At 42.2% G+C, this 23675-nt stretch overlaps 1 protein-coding gene across 2 annotated transcripts; it reads left to right on the top strand.

Moving 5' to 3' along the window:
- The first annotated feature begins 42 nt into the window (after positions 1-42).
- LOC142058701 (inter-alpha-trypsin inhibitor heavy chain H4-like) lies at positions 43-20008 on the top strand. 2 transcript variants are annotated; one of them, XM_075096323.1, is made up of 22 exons: positions 43-152; positions 2633-2793; positions 3234-3338; positions 3986-4148; positions 4251-4361; positions 4446-4574; positions 5445-5561; positions 6141-6309; positions 7389-7505; positions 9030-9211; positions 10104-10286; positions 10901-11040; positions 11665-11819; positions 12332-12370; positions 12684-12740; positions 13892-13924; positions 14923-14961; positions 15445-15558; positions 16284-16458; positions 17926-18080; positions 18962-19064; positions 19667-20008. In XM_075096323.1, exons 1-22 carry the CDS (start codon positions 78-80, stop codon positions 19740-19742), a joined length of 2598 nt encoding a protein of 865 aa, XP_074952424.1. In that variant the 5' UTR covers positions 43-77; the 3' UTR covers positions 19743-20008. The 2 variants fall into 2 exon arrangements, with proteins under 2 accessions (XP_074952424.1, XP_074952425.1); XM_075096324.1 differs by lacking the exons at positions 18962-19064; positions 19667-20008 and adding an exon at positions 17270-17394 and having other exon boundaries at positions 17926-18015.
- Positions 20009-23675: the final 3667 nt, after the last annotated feature.

Below are 23675 nucleotides of genomic sequence, written 5' to 3'. Positions count from 1 at the left end.
AATATCCCCAAGTACAAGTTACTCATTAACTGATTAAGATAAACCAAGTTTTCATTTGAAAATCTGGTCTTTCCAAAATGGAGGAGAGAAGGCTGCTCACATTGATGGTCTTTTCCTTACTCATAGTATTAGCAGAAACTATTGCTCAAAAGGTATTTGCTCTTTTCTTTTTTTTTTTTTTTTTTTTTAACGGTATCTTGTTTGCTCATTTGGTGATCTGGTGATAGCGTGGTAGTCAGCCAGGTAATGCAGGTAACTCCTCTGGTAACCAGCACCTGCGGAACCTAGGTATATTGTGTCATGATTTCAGTGCTTTGGGTCCTTTTAAGGCTTTTTTGGTTGGTTGTTTGGGCTGTTATAGTATAAATGTGGCAGTAGAGCACTTGCAGATGTGTCTGATCATACTCCCCCAGGGGTGTAAAATATCAAATTTGAGGGATCAATGGGTCTCCCTCGACCGCTAGATGAGGTTTGGATCTTGACACAGTGCCGTTGTAGCAGGACCAAATGAGGACTGTCAGTGCCAGGAGATTTCTGACAGACATTTAATAATTTATACAGATTGGAAAAGAGGGGAGTAGGCAGTTAGTTGTACTGTCTGGAGGAGCAAACTGTTTTATCATCTCAGTGTGCATGCAGCTGGTCTTATTTTAAAAATAGCTATATTAGAGAAATTGAGAAAACCTTATGTTAGAGGGGTTTTATTTCCATTGTGCCTATTGAGAAAAGTGTGAAACGCAATTGAAAAGCAGGCAGGTTTCTGGGAGGCAGGGGCAGGTCTTGTGGCTGCTGCAGGGGCAGCCAAGGACTCTGCAAGAAGCTGTGGATGTGGTGTACGGGCCTGCGATCCTCGGAGAGCAGCCGCAAGTCACTCCCCCTGCTTTCAGGTACAGACCCGGGGTTGGTCCTCTCCCGCCCCTTTCACTAAGGGCACAGCCGTGCCCCTCACCCTGCTGCACACTGCTGCGTGCTGGGTTGGGCTGGTCACAGCCTAAAATGCTGCTGGGGCTGGACGAGTGCAGGGGATGCAGGTCCCTGTCCCCTCATTCCTGCAGCATCCCTTCAGCACATGGCAGCAGGGTGGATTTTGCACAGGGTAAGTTTTACACAGGGCAAGCTCCTCCTGTGCCGGAATGATGCTCCATGGGCAGCGATGGCCACCATGTGCCTGTGCTGCCCCAATGAGCCACAACTCGAGGCTCAGGGCTCAAGTCATGGCAAAACCTCCCCTCTGAACAGGCCACAGGTAGGTTTGGGCATGGCAGGCAGCAAAGGTAAGCAGAGGTGCTTGGGGATACTTGGAAGGCCTTTGGGAAGAGACGCTTCTGGGGGAGACATCCCCAGCATGGGCAGGAAGGGCTCCAGCTGGGGGTGGGCAGCAGGGAGGAATGGGCAGTGAGAGACGCCCAAACTGGCAGGATCAGGAAATTGTTCTCTTGGTGAATATTTCTGGGTTTTATCCCATTGTGCTGAATTATCAGTAGGCATCAGGAGATGAAGCATGCTCTGGCAACGTGTAATGAAAAAGGAAACAGCCATCCATTACTCACATGGTGTTGGCTGTGGCACCTCCTGCCCTGATGCCTGAGCACAAATCTGCAGTCACAGCTTTGTATTGAATGGCAATGTTTAGCTTGACTAAACTTCTGAATTTTGGCCAGCGCCCTAACCAAGAAGAGGCCAGTGGATGCTATTAATTGGAGAGCAAAGTATAGGAGATAGGTCAATTATCAAAATAACTAACGATCAATTAGCCATTCAAAAGATTTGTGAGGCAGGAAAAGTAAAAATAGAGGTGCGATGATCTGCTTTGGTGCTGAGCTTTTTTATTTTAATAAACTGTTGGACTATTGTGAGGCTGGTGATGTCCAGATCAACCCTTCTTAGTGTCACTACTGAAACAGAGGTAAGGCCTTTAAAACAGACATCCCAAATGCAAAAAGAGGGTATCTACAGAAGCAGGTGCTCCAGGCAATTCCCAGTCCAGCCACCCTGTGGGGTGTTCCTGGGTAGCTCCAGGATGTTGCCCTCCTGCCTTGAGCAGTGGGGGCCCTAGAAGCACCAGACCAGGAGAAACAGAAGCGCTCAAAGGGCATCCCCTGCCTTGTGCAAGCAGAGAGGGGTTGGAGGCCCATGCGGGGTTTCAAACCTGCCTTGTATGTGACACAAGGCACCAAGCTGAAAGATGTACAGCAAAGTGAACTGCTGGGAGGGCAAATAAATAGTCACTAGTCACTTCAAAAAGCTAGCAGGTCACTTTCCATGGGTCAAGCGCTTAAAGAGGCACCTGATTTTTCTGAGGTTAATCTTAGGCGATGTATTGGGGTGACACAGCAGCTGCTTCAGAGTACCTCAAGGAGAGAAGACCACAGAAAAAGGCTCAACAGAAGCTTTCTGTGGAATGACAACATGCAGATGCAGCTGCAGCTTTTGCATGGCGCTGTGGTTACAGCTGCAGGGATGTGAATAAGCAGATGGCCAGTCTGGTCATGAATAATTCCCCCTCCTCAATTCCATCCAAACCTAACAGTTCATTCCTTCATCAAACTTTTCCAATAACATCACCAAGGTAAGGACTGCTTAGGAGCAAAAACTGCGTGTTTCTGTTTCAGCCTGTTTATTTTTTTTCTAGCATGCTATTGAAATCTACAGCCTCCATGTGGACTGCAAGGTGACATCGCGATTTGCTCACACAGTCATCACCAGCAAAATTGTCAACCGAGCTAATGAGTCCAAAGAGGCAACCTTTGAAGTGGAGTTACCAAAGACGGCCTTCATCACCAACTTCTCCATGTAGGACCAGCCCTTACCTGTGGTGTGAAGGAGGCAGCTCTAGGGACTGGGGCAGGGGTTCATCTTTCTTCTCAGGAGGTGCTGAGCAAAAAGCACAAAGAGCTTACCTCCAGAGGGTCCTGCACAAAATGGTCTGTGGGGCATAGTAAGCAGCCAAATAGAAAGAAGCTGCTCAGGGCCAGGGCAAGGCTGCCTGCTGCACAGGGTGGGTGACAAACACGTCTGGTGGTGGTGTTTCTCCTGCTCCAGCCTCTCTGAGACCCTGCAAGGAGGAGGGCTGTGTTGTGGTGGTGGCTTCTGGCGTCCTCCTGGACAGGGAGGGATATGGGAGCCAGTGTCCCCTGCTCATACCCTGAGGGCCACAAAGTACAGCATTTCTCTTGTTTCTTTTCCCAGTGCTTTCCTTCTAATATTAATTAATTTCTATGGAAACCAAACAGGTCCATTGACGGTAAGGTATACCCAGGAATAATAAAGGAGAAAGCTTCTGCTCAAAAGGAATATGACGCTGCGGTCTCACGAGGGCAGAGCGCCGGGCTTGTGAAGTAGGTTGCCATCCTGAGGGAGGCTGCTCCAATGCTCTTCCTCAGGTTCTCGTCTGGCTGGGGGCAAGTTAAAACCTGGAGCCAGCCATCTCTCAGTGGGGATAAATGTGAAAATCAGCCTTGGGCTCTTGTTGGGAGGGATGGTGTGTATACACATATACATATGATTTCTATCTGCTCCTGCAATGGGCTTCAGTGGGAGGTGTCACTGTTTAGTGTTGCCCTGGGACTTGCTGTCATGCAGGAACACCTTGCTGAGCTGTGATAATGCTCAGTCATTGAGTCTGCTTCCCCACAAGCACAGAGGACCATGCCACTTGAGCAGACATCATGCTTTCAGGGTATATTTAATCTGTGCTTCCCATGTATTCAGTCCCAGTTCTGCTTGATCCCAGTCTGCGGCACGCAGAGGTTTCCACTCCTTTTCTCAGCTTGCATTTGCAGCACCCATGGCATGCTTATGTAATGTATATAATACCACCTGCAATGTAAAAAAAATCTTGTCTATGATGAGTAAGATTTACTGCTACTCTTTTTTATTTCATGTGGCCCCCTCTCCGTTATTTAGGACAATTCATAGATGTTGGCCACCACAAGCAAACCTTCCCCGCAGGAGGTAAATCTCTGTTCTGCCCTCCTCCCCCCAGAATCACAGACAGAAAACTGGAGCAGTTTCGTGTGTCTGTCAGCATAGCAGCCACCAGCAAAGTCACTTTTGAGCTGATGTACGAGGAGCTGTTGAAGCGGCAGCTGGGGAAGTTTGAGCTGCTGATTAAGGTCCGACCGAAGCAGCTTGTGAAGCAATTCCAGGTGAGCTGCCTGGTGAGGGCTGGGCAGAGAGCACCGCAGCGTCTTTCAGTCACGACTGTGTTTCCTTTGAGATGCTGACACCGACGTCTTCTCTGCTGTCAGATTGATGTGCACATCTTCGAGCCCCAAGGCATATGCTTCTTGGAGACAGACAGCACGTTCATGACAAACGAGTTAACTGAGGCGCTCAGGAAAGTGCAGAACGAAACCAAGGTAAAGCAGCAGCTGCCAGATGATACTGCTGGTGGCAGCTTTAAGTTACGTTGCTTTAAATCTTTTCTTCTGATTGATTTGCAGGCTCATATTTTATTTAAGCCAACTGTAGAACAACAGAAGATAAACCCTGAACTCGATGAAACCCTCCTCAATGGTGATTTTGTTGTGCGTTATGATGTTAAAAGAGGTGCCGCTGCAGGTGATATACAGGTAAAAAAGAAATAGAAATAAAAATGCTTTCACATCATAGATACATTTGAATGTGAAGTGCAATCAGCAAAACAGCAACATTTACTTTGAAACACCAAGAGTGATAGGAAAAGCTATTTCCATTAATCCAGGGTCAGCAGGAACTGATAGCAGTGTTCACTAAATCCCCAGAGACACCAGACACATTGCAAGAATGCATCATCCATGAAAAAATAATCAATCTTAAATTTTGTTTCAATACCAAATCTATATGGCTACTTTATAGATGCCTCTTTATACTTTTTTCAAAATTATTATTATTATTTTAATTGATCTGAGGTGTATTTGTGGCTTCTTGTAAATGAAGTTTAGAGAAATGTGATTTATAGAATTATTAAAATGACTGCTTGGTTTTCTTTTATGTTTTGCAACAACTGAGGCATAGGCTAAAGAAAGCAGGAACTTAATATGTATGGACTAATGCATATCCTAGGTAAAAAGTACATTATTTTCCATACCATTTCAGTAATGAAGTATACATGGATGTGCTAAAAGATGGCAGCCATAGTCAATGAGCAGAGATGTGCTTATAGGTGATAAAGATGTAACATAATATACAGTGATAATACAGATATACATCTGGCACTGAAGGGTATTTTTTATATATATATATATATATATATATATATGCGCTGTTCTTTTGTAATTTGCTCTCTACAGATAGTATCGTTTCCAGTTAGGAGATATATTTTAATAGTTCTTTGATTTGGGCTAATCTAGAAGAACAGAATGCTGAGCATGCACCCCCCTTCTTGCTATGCCAGAACATTAAGATGCAATATTTATTTATTTAAATGTAATATTTACATTATTTCACATTCTGTATTTCAGATTGCCAATGGGTATTTTGTGCATTACTTTGCACCCCATGAAATGCCAGTGTTTCCCAAAAATGTCGTCTTCGTTATAGATCGAAGTGGCTCCATGGCAGGCAGAAAAATTGAACAGGTAACTTACCTCAAAGTACTGACCTCTGTTTGTGTCAGTCACATACACCAGCCTTTTGAGGAAGTGACTGTGAATTTCACTTTTGATACACATGCTGGTTTTGTACACAGCAAAATTTTCAGACATGTAGAAATGCTTGAAAATAATAGCTTTTTTAATCTGTGCATACATAAAGAGCAACACTTTTCTGATACGGCTATCCTTACGGGCATCAAACATCAAGGCAGAGAGCACTTTTTCTGTCTCTGTCTTTGCAGAATATTTTGCTTCTAATTTTTTTCTTTAATGAAGTTTAAAGAATTAATCTGTTTTACCTTTTTTGATGCCTCTGGATGTAACTTTGCTAGAGAGCAGGCAAGCCTACTACAGCCCCCATAGGTGTTTTTTTGTGTCTGTAAGTTAAGCAAAATGGCCATTTCTGATAGTTTCAAGCTGAAAAATACCCCTAGGACTAAACAAGGGCATGGGCTGCCTCTTGAATAGTGCTGTAGAGAAATCCCCATAGTACACTCCAATTCCAATCCCAGTTCTGGTAGAGAAGTAGAAATATTCAAAGTGATTGTTTTCTCCTTGGAACAGACAAGGGATGCCCTGTTGAAGATTTTGCAAGACCTCCGCCCAGAAGATCGTTTCAGCTTTATCACTTTTAACAACAAAGTGGTGGAGTGGAAGAGCTCTTTGCTGCAAGCCACTGCAGAGAACGTGGCGAGCGCTGCAGGATTCGTGCGAACTCTTTCTGCTAGTGGAGGTACGAGGCACCACCGAGGTGCTTGTAACCACAAACATGCACCTAATATTTTTTATTGCTTAGAAAAAAATATTATTTTTATTAGTTGTATACTGCCACAGGGCTACCATCAATGCTCACAAAGCAAGTAAGTTTTATGTACTTATGAGTGATGAGTAGGATCGTGGAATCATATCATAGAATGTCCTGAGTTGGAAGGGACTCGCAAGGATCATCGAATCCAACTTGTGTCCCTGCACAGGACAGCCCCAAAATTCACACCACGATAGAAAGGATAGAAAGGCTGGTTATGGGAGTGGACAGATTGGTGACTACATTATGATATGGAAATGGTTACATCGCATCTAAGAAACATACATGACAAAAAGTTTTGTTTCAGATTTTTATAACAGAGGGGGCTGGAAGATTTCCCGATATTAGATTTTTTTCTACAGAAAAGTGGCAACTCTCTCAACATTTGACAGCAATCTGTTGATTTTTTTTTTTAATATCAAGGGTCCCCTTGTAAAATAAAATGCATCCAAAGTTATACTCCCATGTAAGCCACACTACAGAAACAAAATAGTCAAAATAGGCATGAAGCATTTCAATTGCTGCATCACACAGCACACTTGGTTTTATTATTTAGTTGTAGGCACATCTAAAAGGCTATATCTCCCATTAATGTTATGCTGTTAGTATTAACATAGGTTTTCTTATCATAGCCGCTAACACCAATAAAGCTCAGCTATGCCCAGCTCTTTCCTTTGACTTCTCAAATAAGGCTAGGAGACATTTCTTAAATGTAGATTAACAGCTGACAGTTATTTAAACACTTTTTAATAGCTCTAGACATGTTTGTATTTCCCATGACATATGGGTGGAAAATGCTCCCAAAAGAATACTTCAGCATTGCCGTTGCAATATAATACACTGTAATTAAACCCGGTAACCTAAACCCCTAAAACCTTATCTCTGAGAGATTACTTCCTGCAGAAAACTTTAAACAACTCTGCAGGGCCTCTGCAGAGATGAAGGGCACCGATTTCTTCAGATGATTAACCTTTTTTAGGTGAGTGATGCCTGCTTTCTCATTGTAGGCACAGATATCAATCGTGCCCTGCTGACTGCTGTGAGCGTGCTGGATAAAGCTGAGAGGCTGCCAGAACGGAGCGTCTCCATGATTATTTTGCTGACAGACGGCCAGCCCACTTCTGGTGAGTAAATAATAGCCTAAGTCCTCTCTCTCCTTGATTCCCCCCCCCCCCCCCCTTTACACTTGCATCCCAGATGTTGACAGATAAAGTCTGTGTTTCAGAAGAGCTTTGGTATAAGCAGGCTGGGCTATTGCTGGATCTGTGTCGGAGAGAGGATGATTATGAGAGGGTTCTGGCAAGGGCTGTAAGAAGTGATGGCAGAGCCTGCCTGCCCATGACTACATGTCCTTCAGCTGGGAACTGTTTTGCTAAATACCATTGGCTTCCCAGTTTCTATACGCGAGGAAATTGTTGGACATACTCCAGGCAGAGCTGAAATGTGAAAGTAAAATACTTACAGCCAAAGCATGGACATTTTATATATATTATGTATGGCCCCATCTGAGAGGTATTGCTTATATTTCTTCACACTCCTTGCCCCGAACTTGAGATATTTTCAAGATGCCTCTTGTTTTGTATTCTTTTCCATGTCTTACTCTTAACTAGTGACCAGCTATGATAGCACAAACCAGAAGGTTGAGATAGAAATATCGGGCTAAATAAACAGTAAGACCCAATGCAATGGCACAAACATCACTTGTTCTGAACAGGAGTTTAAGTTTTGTGTGGCACCAGCGTTTCTTCAAGGCCAGCAGTATTAATTCAGCTGTACGCCCTCCAACAATATGATCAGTCTGCCTTTCAGATCGTGTGACCCCTACTGCTTTGGCTAGGTTTGTTTGGGTTTTTTAATAAAATTCAGCTCACGGTGCTGCCTGCTCAGCATGGCCACAGTGAATCTCAAATATCCCTGAACACATTGCACATCCACAAGTTGGCTAGAAATCAGGCCAGGGTGGAGCGCCAGGCGAATACACACAGTGTTGTTGCATACGCTGCCTTCCTTGGCAAAGCAGGCTGAAAGGGAAAAATCTGGGCTGCTCCCATGATATTGCTACAGGCAGTGACAGTTCCTGCCTGGATGATGGTAGAGAAGCTCTCCTCCCAGGGCCATCAGCAGCTCTTCAAATGGGATAAGATGATGGTGTGAAAACCTTTTCCCTTTGTCACGCAAAGAGGCTGGGAGACAAGCATGGCTGACTTAATTTGCAATTTGTCTGCATTACACTGTTAACCAAGCCATTCTTCTCTGAATTCATGCACATAATTTTTATGGATGGTACTTTTCTTCCCAAGGCTTGATCAAGTGTTTCCATCCCTTGCACTGTTAAGTTGTAATGTGTGTCCCTTTTGTTCTAAACACCTCCTTTGGCCCCCATAATCTTGTGAAATATTTCGCAGTTAGCCGTGAAGATATGAGTAGAAGTTAGTAAGGGGGAGAATCAGGTTCTGGCACTCCAAATGCACAGTGGTGCTTTCATCTCCAATTCAGTTAATGGAATTCTGTCCCATATATTTTTAATATTTTATTCTGAATTATTTTTAAATTACTTTAGGCAGATTTTTTTCATTAAATCTGCTGCTATCTTTTTGTACTTCAGAAAAAAAACACCAAACAAAGGTATGTTTTTGTTTCAATTACAGGTGAGGTTAATGTGGAAGTAATTCAAGAAAACATTCAGAAAGTGATCAATGGGAAATTTGCTCTTTTCTGCCTTGGCTTCGGGTTTGATGTCAGTTATAAGTTCCTGGAGAAAATGGCCCTAAGCAATGAGGGAATAGCACGTCGTATATATGAGAATGCTGATGCAGCCTTGCAGCTCCAGGTCAGTTCTAAGGAATATGCCACAAAAGCCATCTATCAGTTATGGCTTATGCCTAGTCTTAGCAGCAAAACCACAGATTTTCTGAGATGAAGAGTTGGTTTTGAGTTTATCTGTTAATTCTGGGGAGGGAGGAAGGCAATTTTGGGGTGTCTGAGGGTTTGTACCCTAACGTGATTCAAAGTTGAAGTCCTCCTCAAGTCAGCTGCATTTGGACAAACCTGGAAACTCACAGGTTTCTGTGCCTCTGCAAAAAGACAAATTGTCCAGGGCAGGTGGTGGTGGAAAATCTTCTAGTTTTGGGTCCAATTTCAAACCACTTGAAGTACTACAATTGGAAACTGTTATGGTTTCCCTAAAAATCAGTGGGTAGTTGGAGGCACCTACAGGCAAACTGGCTCTGCAGTACCACCAGCCTGTGTCTTTCCTGCCCATCTGGAGAGGGTTATAACTTTTGGGATGTTCTCTTTTTTGGGAGGCCACTTCTCCCAGTCTCTGCACATCCAACCAAAACAGGATCTGGTTAACACCAGCCCCAGTCCAGAAAGAGAAAGGTTAATCCTCAGAATTAGTCAAGTTTAAAAAATCAGATGTGAAAAAGGGCTAAAACAAAACACCTAACTGAGTGGGACTGTGATAATGGGGATGCTGTTTGGGTACTTGAATTACCATGGGAAATACAGTTTTTATGGCATCGCCAGCCTGACTGGAGAAGGTGTGCTGAATCTTGGGAAGAAACTTTTTTTTCTTTCTAGGTTTGCAGCAGCCTTACACTGCTGAAGAAAAAGCTTTGCTCCCTTCTTTTTAAGGGGATTTTAGACATTCAACATATTGCTTTGCATAATTTTGCAGTAATTTGTGTGTGTTCACTCTCTCTCTCTCTGCTGTTCTTTAGGGCTTTTATCAAGAGGTGGCTACCCCAATATTAATGAAAATTGAAATGCAGTATCCAGAAAATACCATTGAGGGATTAACCAAGAACAATTTCAAGCTGTTTTTTGAAGGATCTGAAATTATAGTATCTGGAAAAATTAGCAATGATATTGATCTTTTGCCAGTAGAAATTAAAGCTCAGTCAGTAAGTGTTTTGTTTACCAACTGTGAAAAAAATAGTCTCCCTTCTGAATTTTATGGTGTAATAGGAGACTTAAAGAAGTCTTTTATGTGCAAGGTATGTTCTCTACATTTGGGCAATCAGCTGTTTTCCCATTTTAGAAAATATTTGAGAATTCAAACAATTTTCCCCTCCTGAACTTCCTACAAAAGCAAAACCTTGAAGTATGTTCACAGATAAGCAAACAGCAATTTTAATCCTTTCAAAACCATAATATTTTGGCCTTTCAAGCATTTTTAGGAAACTGGTTTGTATTTTTAGAATGATATTTTTAGAATTTTAGAATTTAGAATTTTTAGAATGATATTTTTAGAATGAGATGATTTAGAATCATCTCAAAAATGTTGAAATAGTACATTTTCAATACCTCTTTTTTTCAATATTGTTTTGAGTCCAGAGTAATATATCCAAAATACATGCTTCTTCAGTGTTTTGGAGTTGCATTTTCCAACAGAAATGAGAAAATTGAAGGACAAAAGGGCATTTTGGTACCGAAAGATGTTCTTTTAAGTCTAATAATGTGACTATAAAAGAAGTCTGGAACTGTTCTTTTGATGGTCAGTTTTCTCGCATTTCAGCATACTAGTGACTTGACTCTTAAAGAAGAAGCAAATGTCAAAGAGAAGGAGCAAGTATTTCAAAATCAGAGTTACATCTTTGGAAATTTCATAGAGAAACTGTGGGCTTACTTAACCATTCAACAGCTTCTGGAAAAATCGTAAGCTATTAAAATGTTTCATATTAAAAGTTCCTACCTTCTTAAAAAACAAATTCCTTATTCACAAATTATATGATGGGAAAACACAAAGAAACAGAAATACTTCTGCATATAGTATTAAAAACATAGTATACTGGAAGAATACTTCATTATTGTATGAGGAACATGAGGCATCTTTCAGTTTCTGAGAGCACTGTATCATTAAATGTATACATATATGTGTATATACACATAGAAAAGTCATGAGTGTTTTATATTTTCATATGAGATAGATTTTAATTGCATGGATCATGTTGAGCTGTTCTTACACATTCAGAACTATTGCCTGTAGATAAGTGAATGGCAATATCTAGTAAAGAGAACGATAAGTGTGTCCGTAAGATATTTCATAAATCATGTATCTATTATTTTTATGTCTTTGAACCATACATAGGCTGCAGTGTTGCAAAAAATCAAGCATCTCCATAATTTCAAGCATGTGAACAGCTAAGTTATCACAATAAGACTACTCACCCTTCAATAATAAAAAATACTCTTAAGACACAGCTAATATGAAACCGAATCTGAAGACAACCTGCTTATAGTCTCTATACATTATTTCTTCACCATTAACATGGACTTTAGTATTTCAGCACAAGAAGAGAACAAGAAAACCCTGGAGGCGCAAGCTCTAGAGCTGTCTCTGCGGTACAGCTTTGTTACACCCCTCACTTCCATGGTGGTCACCAAACCTGCTGGCCAGCCGCAGTCGGAGCTGGCGAACAAACCCACCGAAGCTGGTAAATGGGACATCGAACAGCTCCCCTGAAATGTGCTGCTGTTATTGATGGTTTGCTGTTGACCTCCAGTATAGGTTCATTTTATAGTGATGTGACATGGTAATGAACCACATCAGAGGCAGGAGTTCAGGGATTAGCTTCCTTTCCAAAAAAAAAAGGAAACCACGGTATTTTTTTAAAAGGTGAAGTGGTGAAATGGGCAATACTATTGAAATGGAAAACAGTTTGTTTAAGTATTAACTAAAAGTAATGTAACCATTGTTACTCAGTGTTCCTGTCACCACAAAGGAATTCTGCATTTTCCTCTGTAGCATTAAAGCAGAAAAATGAATGCAGGGGAGGAAAGCATGCCATCGCTACTTGCATGTGCTCTGTCTACCTATCCTTTAACACCAAAAAAGCTCATCACCTGAAATCAAACACCCATTTGTCCCAATTTTCTGGTTTGCACATGGGTAAGGTCATTTAGCATTGACTGTATGACACTAATCTGTCCCTCTTCCTTGCCCTAGATAATGAGAAGCTCAAGAATTTTCCAGTAAGAGCTAAAGGTAAATGTTTTCCTCTTTTCCAGTAGCGTATTTCCATAGTAGTCTCTAATGGAAAAAAAAAAAAAGAGCTCGTGGTGTTTGTTCTATAGAGGGAAGTATCTGAGATTTGGAAAAATACGTGAAGCAAAACATAAGTAATGACTGCCAAGGACTGTGTGGGGTTTGGGTGGATAATACGGTTAAAGGGTCAAGGGAGAAAATCTTCCATTCAGAGAGTCTTGAAGGCCAAAATTGTCTTTACTCATGAGGAAAAGTAGCTCTTCAAGTGAACAGTACTAATGATGTTTTCCCCTTCTTTCTATCATGTGCGAAGCACCTGTCACGAAATTAAGCTCAAGATATTTTCTACTTGCTCCTAAGGATGATTTAGGTATCTTTTTTTCTCTCTTTCTGGAAATAATAGACCTGTTTAAATATGAATTTTAAACTTACAACGTTATTAATCCAATAATCTCAGTTATGGTAATACGTCATAATAGCATATAGGTGAAGAGCCCCTGTTTTGCTCTAGTTCTTCCACAGAAGTGTATTGAGGGAATTATAATGCTGCCCCGTTCTCTGAAGGTTATCTGTTTCAAAGTGACATTGGAGAATTTAATATCAGAAACCTCCCTGACCAGAAGCACGGCCCAGTGATGGCCCTGCCCTGCTCAGGGGGCATGCAGGGCTTGGTGCTGCCCTTCTCTCAAAGATCCCTTTGGCTGCAAGAGGAGAAGAGTTTGGGACCACCTCTGCAGCATGACCTGTTTCCATAGCAGGTGCCAAGCTGGAAGTCACATCAGTGTGAAGGTCAGGCAGGCACCGCTGCTCAAGGGCACAGGGATGAGCCCACTGGATCTGGGGATGGTGCTGGCCAGAGCATCACTGAGGACCGTTTCTTTCTATCATGAAGGACCAGCACAGCTGGAGCAGCTGGGGAGGAGAAGGGGCAAACAGGATGCTGGGCTACTGGGACAGTGGAAGGTTTTGATGTGCTCTTTTGGGTGTTGCAGTTTCTCATGGTTTGCCATCTGATTTTTAACTGCCAGTAACCACTTTTATCTGGGGCTGCAGTGCTCCAGAGGGACCATGTTGTGAGCCTGTGCTGATGCCATAGCTCTGCATGGAGTTGGTCCCTTTGCAGAGCCTCCCATGCCGGGTGCCCCCTTCCACCAGAAGCCACTCACCCTTGCACCGCACTAGGGATGAGCAACTCTGCTGCACCGGCACCACCACTACCCTCCCTTGTCCCCATGCACGTGGCAGGTGACACCCCAGGCATCTAGCAGACAATGAAATCCCTTTTTGCAAATCCCTTCCTCACCAAGTTCTTAATAGTTTTGTCCATTTCCATCCTTTGGCTGGAAATATTTTCCAGGGATCAGTGCTCATGTTCTGTGGTCTTCATTACTGCAGACAGGTGACCTTGGGAAAGGAAGACAGGTGCAGCTGGAGAATTAGAGGTTTGATGTTTGAAACACTCCCATAAATTATGTAATACAATTATGAATAAAATAGATATACTTTCTTTTCTTCCTTCAGATGTTTATAGACTGAGGGGTGGATCACCTGCTGGTAAGTGCCCCTCCTTTGTTTTTATTCAGAATAGTTTTATAAAGTTCATCTCACATGTAGCTTCATAGCAACATTACTTTAATAAATACATTTTTATTGTGGATGCCCCCCGATAGACAATTTCAGTTTTATTATATGTGTTTCAGTCTACAGATATTTTATAATGAACTATAAACTTTTGAAAACAATCTTGGTCCCTTTTCAGAAATAAAAAATGATTATACCTCCTGAAAATAAATGTGAAAGGTCTGGAAAAGCATATATTAGTAAGCTGAAGGAAACGTGTCTAAAAAAAGTAATTTACCAGTCATGGCATTTGCTTTGTGAAGCCAATGTGGGGCACAGTTGCCTGCACAATGACAGTGCCTGTTCTGCAAGGAGGAAATCCCAGGGTGCTGCAGAGACAGAGCTCAGCATCACCACAAGCTCCCACAGCACAGAGCAGAGAAGGCACTGGCTGCTGCCTGCATAGAATCCACACACGTGCACTCACACCTGTGTCCAAAAAAAGTTAGTGGGCAACAAACAGGAGTGTTTCCCTGTTTTAAAAGGTGGGAGGAAGATGCAAGGCACAACCTCAGACCAATGAAACATTGGGAAAAAACCTTTTATTTCAGGTCAATGGTGCGCTGAGCCCCAATCTGGCAGCAATAAGAAGCTGTTGTCAGTAGGTAGTTATTCACAGTTGCATGTGAGAGGAGCTGGGGTGGGTGTGCTGGGTTCAGTGCTGTGTAGTGGCCATTGAACATGCAGCTCTCAACCCTCCTGCAGGCTGAGGATGCCCCAGTGGCACAGTCGATCCTAAGAGAAACAGGCACTGGACTTTGTGCTTTTTTTTTTTCCCCCATTGGAAGATACTGTTTTAAGCAAAGCTTTCTGTAGAAGTCAGTGAAGAGCTCTGCCAGAAAGGCTTCTGTCGCAGTATTCTTCCTAGTTAATTAGCCGACTTAGAGAAAAATGTTTCATTAAACTCTTCTTACTAATTTTAATGATTTCAGTTGTCAGGCTAACAGACAAAACGAGAGCACAACCTCTTGGTAAGTAATACATATACTAGTCTCATTTTAATAATTAATATAACTTTAATGTACGGTTTTTCATACAATAATGTTTTTTCTGGCTGCATCAACTCTATGAAAACCCTTTACCTCTTCTTGCAAAACAGGGCTGATTCTTTTCACATAAGAGAAAAACGTCCCCGTATCCCATGAGAAGACTCTCGGGCTCAAGGATATCGCTACCAACAGAAATGTAGTACAACAAAACCTCAGCCTCAGCTTTTTTTAAGGGCTCGTTTCCGTAATAAGCTCTAGAAATCTGTTGTTTTCATTCATATCAAGATGCTGTGTCTGGGTGTCCTTTTCAATAATTATTACTGTGTTGATTTTAATCATTCCATTCTATAAAAGCTACAATTAATATTTTTTGTATAAATTGATAAAGTAATTTTGCTGTGCCTATCCAAATGGCACAGGCTAGATTTCTCTTTGCATGCTAATTTTGTTCTTCTGGCTTTTCAGCCCACGAATATCCACAGCTTCTCTTGCAATTACCCAAACAAAATGAAATAATCTGTTTAAATACCGATGGAAAAGCTCAGCCCTCTGTCCACCTGCTGTCAGACCCAGAGCAAGGTGAGTGAGCCAAATTACTCCTCATACCAAGGATAAGGAGAGTCTGGTCAATGAGAGCAGCTGGTGTCTTTGGGAATAACCCCCCTTTTCGTGAAGGGCCATATCATACCTGCTACCTTGCAGTGACTGGAGAGGCTGTGGTTAATTTTTTGTTTCTATTATCATAGAATGATAGAATAGTTTGGGGTGGAAGGGACCTTTAGAAGTCCAACCCGCATATTAGGCAATGTTAACTTTCACTGTGCAACAGCCGAGGGGACTTCTCACAGGTCTGGTTGTGGGTCGTCATCTTCTCCTCCTGGCATCACACCCATGGCCTTGAGGCTTTTTCCCCGCCAGACTGTGGGGGTTTCTAAGGATGCAGAGCCCTTAAACCCCATGGTCCCATCATGCTAACAGAAAGACGCATGCTTATAATGCGCTGCAGTTCTTCTGTGGTCCTGTACTCAGAGGAGTTGTGGCCCCAAGCACCGTTTGCCAGCTGCTCTGATTATGGAGCAGAGCCACCTCTGTGAGAGGAGGTGCCAACACGGGGGTAAACAGACTCTGGTGATGCCACTGCAGCCTTGGGGGCACGTGGATCTGAAAATGGGAGGTCCTGTGCCTCCCAAAACTAGATTTGAGATCCTTAAGTTGCTTTAGCAGCAAAGCTGAAGCAGTTTTATTATGATCACTTGTACCTTATAAACATGGTCACTTGACAAATTTGTGTCAATGTAATAAAGGACTCACTGTCACGGGGAAACTTGGAGACAGAAGAAATCGCTTTGTGCAGTTTGAAATTACCTACGTGAATCCCCCTGCACGAATCCATGCCTCCACGGATGAGATTGTATTAAGCCACAATAACCAGAGCACTCGGCTGCTGTGGACAGAGTCAGCCACCTCCACCGCCCAGGGGTAAGAAAAGTCAATCTGTCCTTTCCCAAACTTGAAAACATGGGTCACAACTCTTTTAATCCATGCCTCCACTTTTACATTTTCTTCAAGTAAGTGCTTCCAAATGTCCTTATCTGGTGAGTCACTCAATGTGGGCAGAAGCAGGGTACCTCCACGATCCCCCATTTCAAATACAGAGAACAAAAAAGGTTTGATTTTAATTCTCCATGCCTGTGTAAGAGAATCAAAACAACTGCACCACCAGCCTGCCTTTCTGCTTTGACATCAGAGGCAGAACATTTATCTTCCAAAGAAGAGGACCTGCTGCGGCACGTAGCAGCCCCTGCGCCACTGCTCTGCCAGCTGCCGCCAGGCACTTTGCATTCCTCTGGCTGCAGAGCAAGTACCGCAAAGTGATGGCTTTGACATTTACTGTCTCTTTTGTACATTTTACTGGCTCCACAAAGGCTGAAGTTTTCTTTCTCCTTAGTTTTAGCAATAACTCACATCTGGGCAGCTGACATGTTTTATGGGAAGGCATAAAGTTTTCGAATACTTGTCTGTAACTAAATGCCCACTGTTGGAGAAAGGGTACTTTAAATGTAGACTTCATTTGTCGGACTAATTAGAGCAGGATCCTTCACTACCACGAGAAAGAACTGAATGCAGCTAGTTCCACCAGCTTTTTTGCATTGCCAGAATAAAGCCCTGGGAAGATCTGTGCTGATCTGGGGCGGGCAGGACACAAAGCACTCCCTCTCTTATAGGCAGTTCTAGACAATAAGGTAAGTCCTAAACCAACTGCTTTCAATTAGTTTTGTAATCCAAACAGAGCCAAGGACTTGCTGAATTTATGCCTCTCTAGAATGTGTCATCTGCCAAGCAAACTGATCCTCCTGCTTCAAACCAGCATCTGAGCCCTTGCAACCGCAGCACTTTGCACACCAGCGTGTGAGGGTGTGGTTTGGCTAACCTGAGCTGCAAGGGAGAAAAGTGACAGCGGGTGTTTGTATTCTGCAAGCCCACCTGGGGTCAAAATAAAATTAATGGGTTAGAAGAAAGGCAGGGTCTGAAAAAACTTGTGAAATATCCGAGTAAAAAGTATCTGAATTGTTCATTAAATAGACTGAATTATTTTATCTAGTCTACCTCTTTTCTCATTAAGACAACAAAAAAAATTTTTTTACCATCCAAGCATTTCTTGTCTTTATGGATAACAAGGTATTTTCACCTGCAAAAAGCTCCTCTCTGTTGGTGTATTTGCATGTAGCGGGATATGGGAAAGATCTGTTGTGCAGCACAGAGAGGAAATTTATGCTACTCAATGTTTTCTAGCTTAAGAATAACCGCCAACAGATAATGAAAAATGCAGTTGGAAAGAGACAAAAGGCAGCAAAGAAATTATTTTAATTAATTAATGTCAGATAGTTAAATACATATTCTTTCTTCATATTATTCTTGAAAATAACATCATAATTTTCTTCCTAGGCTGAGAGTCTCAGTTGAAAAGGAAAGGAGCCTTACAGCATCATTGTCTGATACAGTCACAGTAAAAATTTCCTTTGTGAAGTTCCTGGATAATTTCCTCGGGCTGTATTTCTTGAACACAGACCATTTTTCTGACAAAGTCAGTGGAGTTCTGGGTATGTATCAGTATGGATGTATGCAGCAAAGGAGGGTGATCTTGTAATGAAGGTCCTGAAATGAGAGTATAGTGGGGATTTTTTCAGTCACATCATAAGCCTTTATTCAGATTTCACTTCCCTGGGTCCTGACAAGCTCTCGTGAAAAGCAGTGGGCAGGCAAGGCAGCAGGAATGCTGTAATTCCATGGGTTTTAGAGAAACTTTACATTTAATTTAGTCTTTTCAGACATCTAACATCACCATTTTCTGCACAGCAATCTAGACCCTGCTCTGCGAAGTGGGGAGGTCTTATCCTTGAAATATAACAATGCTTTTCCGCTCGCTGGTGGTACAAGCCTAAATAGACTACCATGGGTTTAGAAAATTTTAAAATAAGACTGAAATAATGGTTGGGCTTAACCTCAACAGTGCTGTGGAATGACATAATTTATGCAGCAGATTCATTTGATGTCAAATAATGGACTATAAATAATGGACATAAAATTGTAAACAATCAGGATTACAAAATGAAAGCCAGCTGGTCCCGAACATCTCAACTTTTGATGAGTCCACAGTTGAAGTTGTTTCAAAAACTTTGCAAATGGAGAGGCTGCATATTCTAAAACCACACACAACAACAGAAAACAAACCAAAAAAAAAAAGGGGTAAAAACCCATCAGAGCAAGGCTGAATCTCTCTGTGGAGGAGCGTTAGGGATAACAGATCACAGCTGAAACATGGGAATTTTCTTAACTTACTAAGGGAGCCTTTTTGGCTTTTTTTTTTTTCTTTCTGAGGCAGACAGCTGCTTTCCTACTGTAAGGGCTGCCGTTGGGGTTAAATGAACAGCAATACTGAGATGTTTTGTATTTTTAAATAATTTGTGTGCCTGTTGCTTAGGTCAATTTTATTCAAAAGCAAAATTTGGGAGCGATTCCAACATCAACCTGAGAGCTGACGAAAGACTCCTCAGTGTGTCTGGATCTCAGCACAAAGTCACCAGGTAACAGATACGGGGAAAGGGCAAGTGATGTACATGCTTTGAGATGTATTTTATCAGCTAATACCAGAGACCAAAAGAAATTAAATGAAGGGAGTGTTTGTCTGTAAGAATACACCTCTTTGGTGTAAATAATAGGAGCTTGTGTGTGAGTTTTGACCCAACAGCCTGAATTAGTTTCTTGTTAGGTGATGCTTCAGGGCTCAAGGCTCCTATTTAAGGGGGGGGGGGTGGGAGAGAGAATCTTACCTTGGGACTTTGGTTTGCTTTAAAAACGCCAAATAAAGTAAGGTTCTGCTGCCTTGTTTACATGGGTAGACAGAGGGTGTTTCCTCAGTTGGACCTACCACGAGAAAAAGTTGTTACACTTCAACTGCTTTTAGCCAGTTTCTGTGATGTGGAAGAAATGCTGTGAGCGTGCAGCTTCTGCTCGCTGTCCCTCTGTGTCCCCATCACCACCACCTCCAGCTCTCAAAGAAGAGAGGTGCCAGCTTGGGGCACACATTCCCTCTGACTCCTGGTATTATCTGGAAACAGAAGGTCGATCCTGGGCCTGCCCTTTGGTTATTTTATCACAATTTTTTCTTGTTTTGATTTTGTTTCAGGCAATACAAGAAAGATTACAGGCTTGAGTCAACCAGTGGTCCTGTTCCTTGCTGGTCAATAGATGTAACTCCCTAGAAAAGAGTATTCTGGGAAAGAGAAAACTGCAAATGACGCTCTTCCAAATGGTTTTGATACTTTCTGTCATGAAGAAAACCACACAGTTAAAGCCTTAGCTGTCACTATATACAAATGTCACAAATCTTTTAGCTTAAAATAATTATACTTTCATGATGAGAATGTGCTTGCTTGTTGTTGTTTTGAAATGGTTTCTAATACTCAGTGTGGCTATGCTGTTGAAGAATTATGTGAATGAACTAAATAAAATTGATTTTATCAGCTCATACTTTTATATGGACACACAGACTTAGGTCTCCAAATAAAAATAAGTAGTTGCATCACCCAACCCAGCAAATGTGTCATGCAAACAGTAATGGATTTCTAAAATGTATACCCTCTATCCACTTACAAATGACAGTGTTCTTGAACTATGTGTTTTGTAAAGAGTATGAAGTGTAAAGCAGGATTAGTTTCCAGTTTCTCTCATGTTTTATTTTATTGAGAAAAACACCCCAGTCTTGCTGTATTAGGTTCTTTTGGAGATGGTTCTGCAACAATGTTCAAAGCTGATGAGATTAGCACTAGGAAGGTGAGCGGCGAAGGCAGAGCCCGTGGTGGCTGCAGTCCCGTCCATTGTTGCAAAGTTTCCAAGGCTGTTTTAAAAACAACTGCACAACAGACATTGACTTATTGTGAAACAGACCTCTGACTTATTGCAAAAGACAGTGTTTCAACCTGAAATTTAGCAGCCTTTTTGGGCACAGTTTCATAAAACGTTTTACAAATAATGAACGACTCAGAATACCACGTAGTGCACAGAGGTAACATTTCAGAGGAAATGTACACACAGGGGCCTCTGCCCGTGGAATGCATGTTGTAGTTTTAGTCTTCAGGGTTTTTTTCATAAATTTTAATTCCAAAATTATTTTGTGTTTCAGAATTTCAGCTCCTATGTATCTTTGAACACATAAACACACCAGCATTGTAGAAGATTTAACAAAAGTTGCTTTCTATCCTGCCAATAACATATAATTGGAAAAACCTCATTATTTTAAAGCAATGTACTAAAAGAGAAGCAGTTTCTTGCCAAAGCCAGTAAGATAAAGCAAACTATGTAATTAGAAGCCTGTTTTTAAAAAGGATTGTGTAGACATGATGCTGAGATATGTTTGCGTGAGTTGCTTGTACTTCCAAGGCACAGATTTGGAGATGCAGATCTGGCTGGACAAATTACACAACAGACAATGTGGAGTTTGGAAACTGGAAACACCAGACTGCTTGCTTCGCTACATCATAAACAGGCTTACCAATTTGAAAAGCAGATTACTTCCATTTTAAATGAACTTGGTATTTGAATTACATGCTGTTGATGCTTAGTTTTATCAGTGGACTTACCACAAATTAAGAATTCCCTGCTTTCAGTTGTAGGATGCCTATGTGTTGCTGCCTCCGCCTGCCTGCTAACTGCAGGGATAGCAAATAGCACTGAAACAGGGAGCGGAAAGGCATGGCTGGAGAGAGTCTTTCACCCAGTCCCCTCCGCCTTAAGCAAGGCTCAGGTGTGCACAGACCGTTCTTGAGAGCTGCTTTTCTCACCTACCTGCTAAAACCTGCAGCGCCTGAAGCTCCCCAAACGCCCCAGGCAGCCCATTCCCCTTTTAATGCCATTCTTCCTTGCTGCAAGGAAGCAGATCCTACAAAGATGGGAAGAAAAACCAGATGTCAGCCTTCCTCACAGCAACTTTTTGCATAGCTGGGGTTTTTCCCCCTCTTTCTGCAACTTCTTTGCAAAGCAGCTCCTATCCTCGGGACTGCATCCAATTTGTCTAGAGCGCGTTGAGGTGCAGGGCCCAGAGCTGCAGAGGGGATGGCAGCCACCCGGGGCTGATGGAGTCCTCCTATACCCCCAGGGATGTCTGTGTTTTCTCCAGCAGCCCTATGTCACTGGTGTGCCTGGTTACCTGCTTGTCCTTTCCACAGTGCTTCTTCCCTCATGCACATGTACTTTCCGTCTGTAAGTGTGTTCCATGTCGCTCTTTCCCACTTGATTTGTGTCTTAATTTGTGGTTTGGTCACTTTTTTCCTGACCTTTCCAAGCCCTGAAGTGAGTTCTGATGGGCTTCTGATTTCCTACACTCCCTTCTCTTGCTGAAGAGGCTGAGGACAGACACGGTGATGAATACTTTGCATTCTGTAATTTAATTCTGATGCAGAATACACAGTGTGTCTCATACTCTTATCTTTTAACCAGCATTGTACCAGAAGGTGGTAGGAGTAATATTTTTATCTAACTGTGAGCATCTGCCTGCTACTTCTCTCTCTCATTGTCACCTTTAGCTACAGTTGCAGTTGTCGCCTACGTTGCAGGAATCTTGGAAGAACTACATATTAAAAAGGGGATTTTTCTATACCAGTGTAAGTGGGAGTTTCTCAGGCTGCCACAGAAGCCATGCAAAAGCAGACTGAAGCCCCTCAGGTCATCTTCTGGCTGACAATTCACATGGAGAGGACAAGGGGGATGGACACAAGTTGCTTTTGGGGAGATTCCGACTGGACACCAGAGGGAAATTTTTCACACTGAGGACAGTCAACGATTGGAATAATCTCCCCAGGGAAGGGGTTGACTCGGCCACGTTGGACACCTTCAGGAGTCGTCTGGACAGGGTGCTGGGCCACCTTGTCTAGCCTGTGATTTTCCTAGAAAGGTTGGACTAGATGATCCCTGAGGTCCCTTCCAACCTGTGATTCTGTGATTCTGTGAATTCAGTCACAGCCAACAAGACTCCTGCCACTCCAGAGATTTGCCTCATTCCTATAAATTCAATGGGGAAGTTCTGGCTCCGCCTGTGTCCAGTATTGCCTTGTGCCTATACTTTGCCAGCCAGGCAGGTCAAGATCAGCTGCCCACTGCTATGGTTTTTTTGTTTTACTGGAGCAAGTGAGTATGGGACCAGCCCTGCTGGGCAGTCCCACAGCTCCTGTCCCAGGATCCAAAATCGATCATTACTTTATTATATTCCATCTAAGTCATTATCTTAGTACAAAAATTCAGAACAATGTAAACGTAACCTTACTAGTTTCAGTTTTCTGGTCTTCTCTCACTCCTTCCTGTTTCTCTTCCTGACTTCCTCATTTTTTTCAGTATCTTATTAACTTCTGCAGAAACTACTCTTTTCTTTCAACATTTTTGTCTGAACTTAGCGGGCAGAGATATCCAGCCACTGTGACACCCCCCTCCCTGCAAGAACTGATATTTTTTTCTTCTTCTACAAAACAACTGCTTTTAGTAAAGGATTTGGTTCCTGGAGAAGGCCTGTCTCTCCCATAAATTTAACAGTAAGTATACTTTTGCTATATTTTTTTCCTCTGATTTTTCTGTTGCATTTTTGTTCACCTCTAACTTTGTTCTTTCAATTTAAACCATCACATCTTATGTCAGCTGTGTTTTTCTCTCTTTACTCATACATGTGTGCACTCTAGTTTCCCCACCCACCAACTTTCCCTCTCATATAACAGTAGGGACATTTTCTACTTTGCCACGTGAGATCACAGTTGCCTTGCTATGGCTGATTTGAGTAAAAGAAAACTCGAAGTAAATAAGAAATCTGCTTATTTTTTGCTTTAGAACTAATAGCTTACAATTTCTTCCAGTACAAAATGAATACATAAATAAATGGGACCTTTCTTGCTCAGGAATAGATACATCAGTTCTGATATGGGAACAGAGGGAGGAATTTTACTGGAAGACAGTAAGGCTCCTACACGCAAAAGATACTGTCCAAAAGATAGCTAATATTACTTAAATCTGAGTGGTGTTTGAACTGTGGTATTTCATTAATTTATAAAGATGATGGGCATTCAAAATTTAAGTTCAAATTAAAATACTAAACTACAGAAGTCCTGGATACTAACAGTCAACTCCAGTGACAGCACTGCACCAGCCCGCAGCAC

This window comes from Phalacrocorax aristotelis, chromosome 6, assembly GCF_949628215.1.
Source record: "Phalacrocorax aristotelis chromosome 6, bGulAri2.1, whole genome shotgun sequence".
In the NCBI taxonomy this organism is placed as follows: Eukaryota; Metazoa; Chordata; class Aves; order Suliformes; family Phalacrocoracidae; genus Phalacrocorax; species Phalacrocorax aristotelis.
The sequence above is the reverse complement of the archived record's forward strand: the minus strand, read 5'-3'. Positions and strand labels throughout refer to the sequence as shown.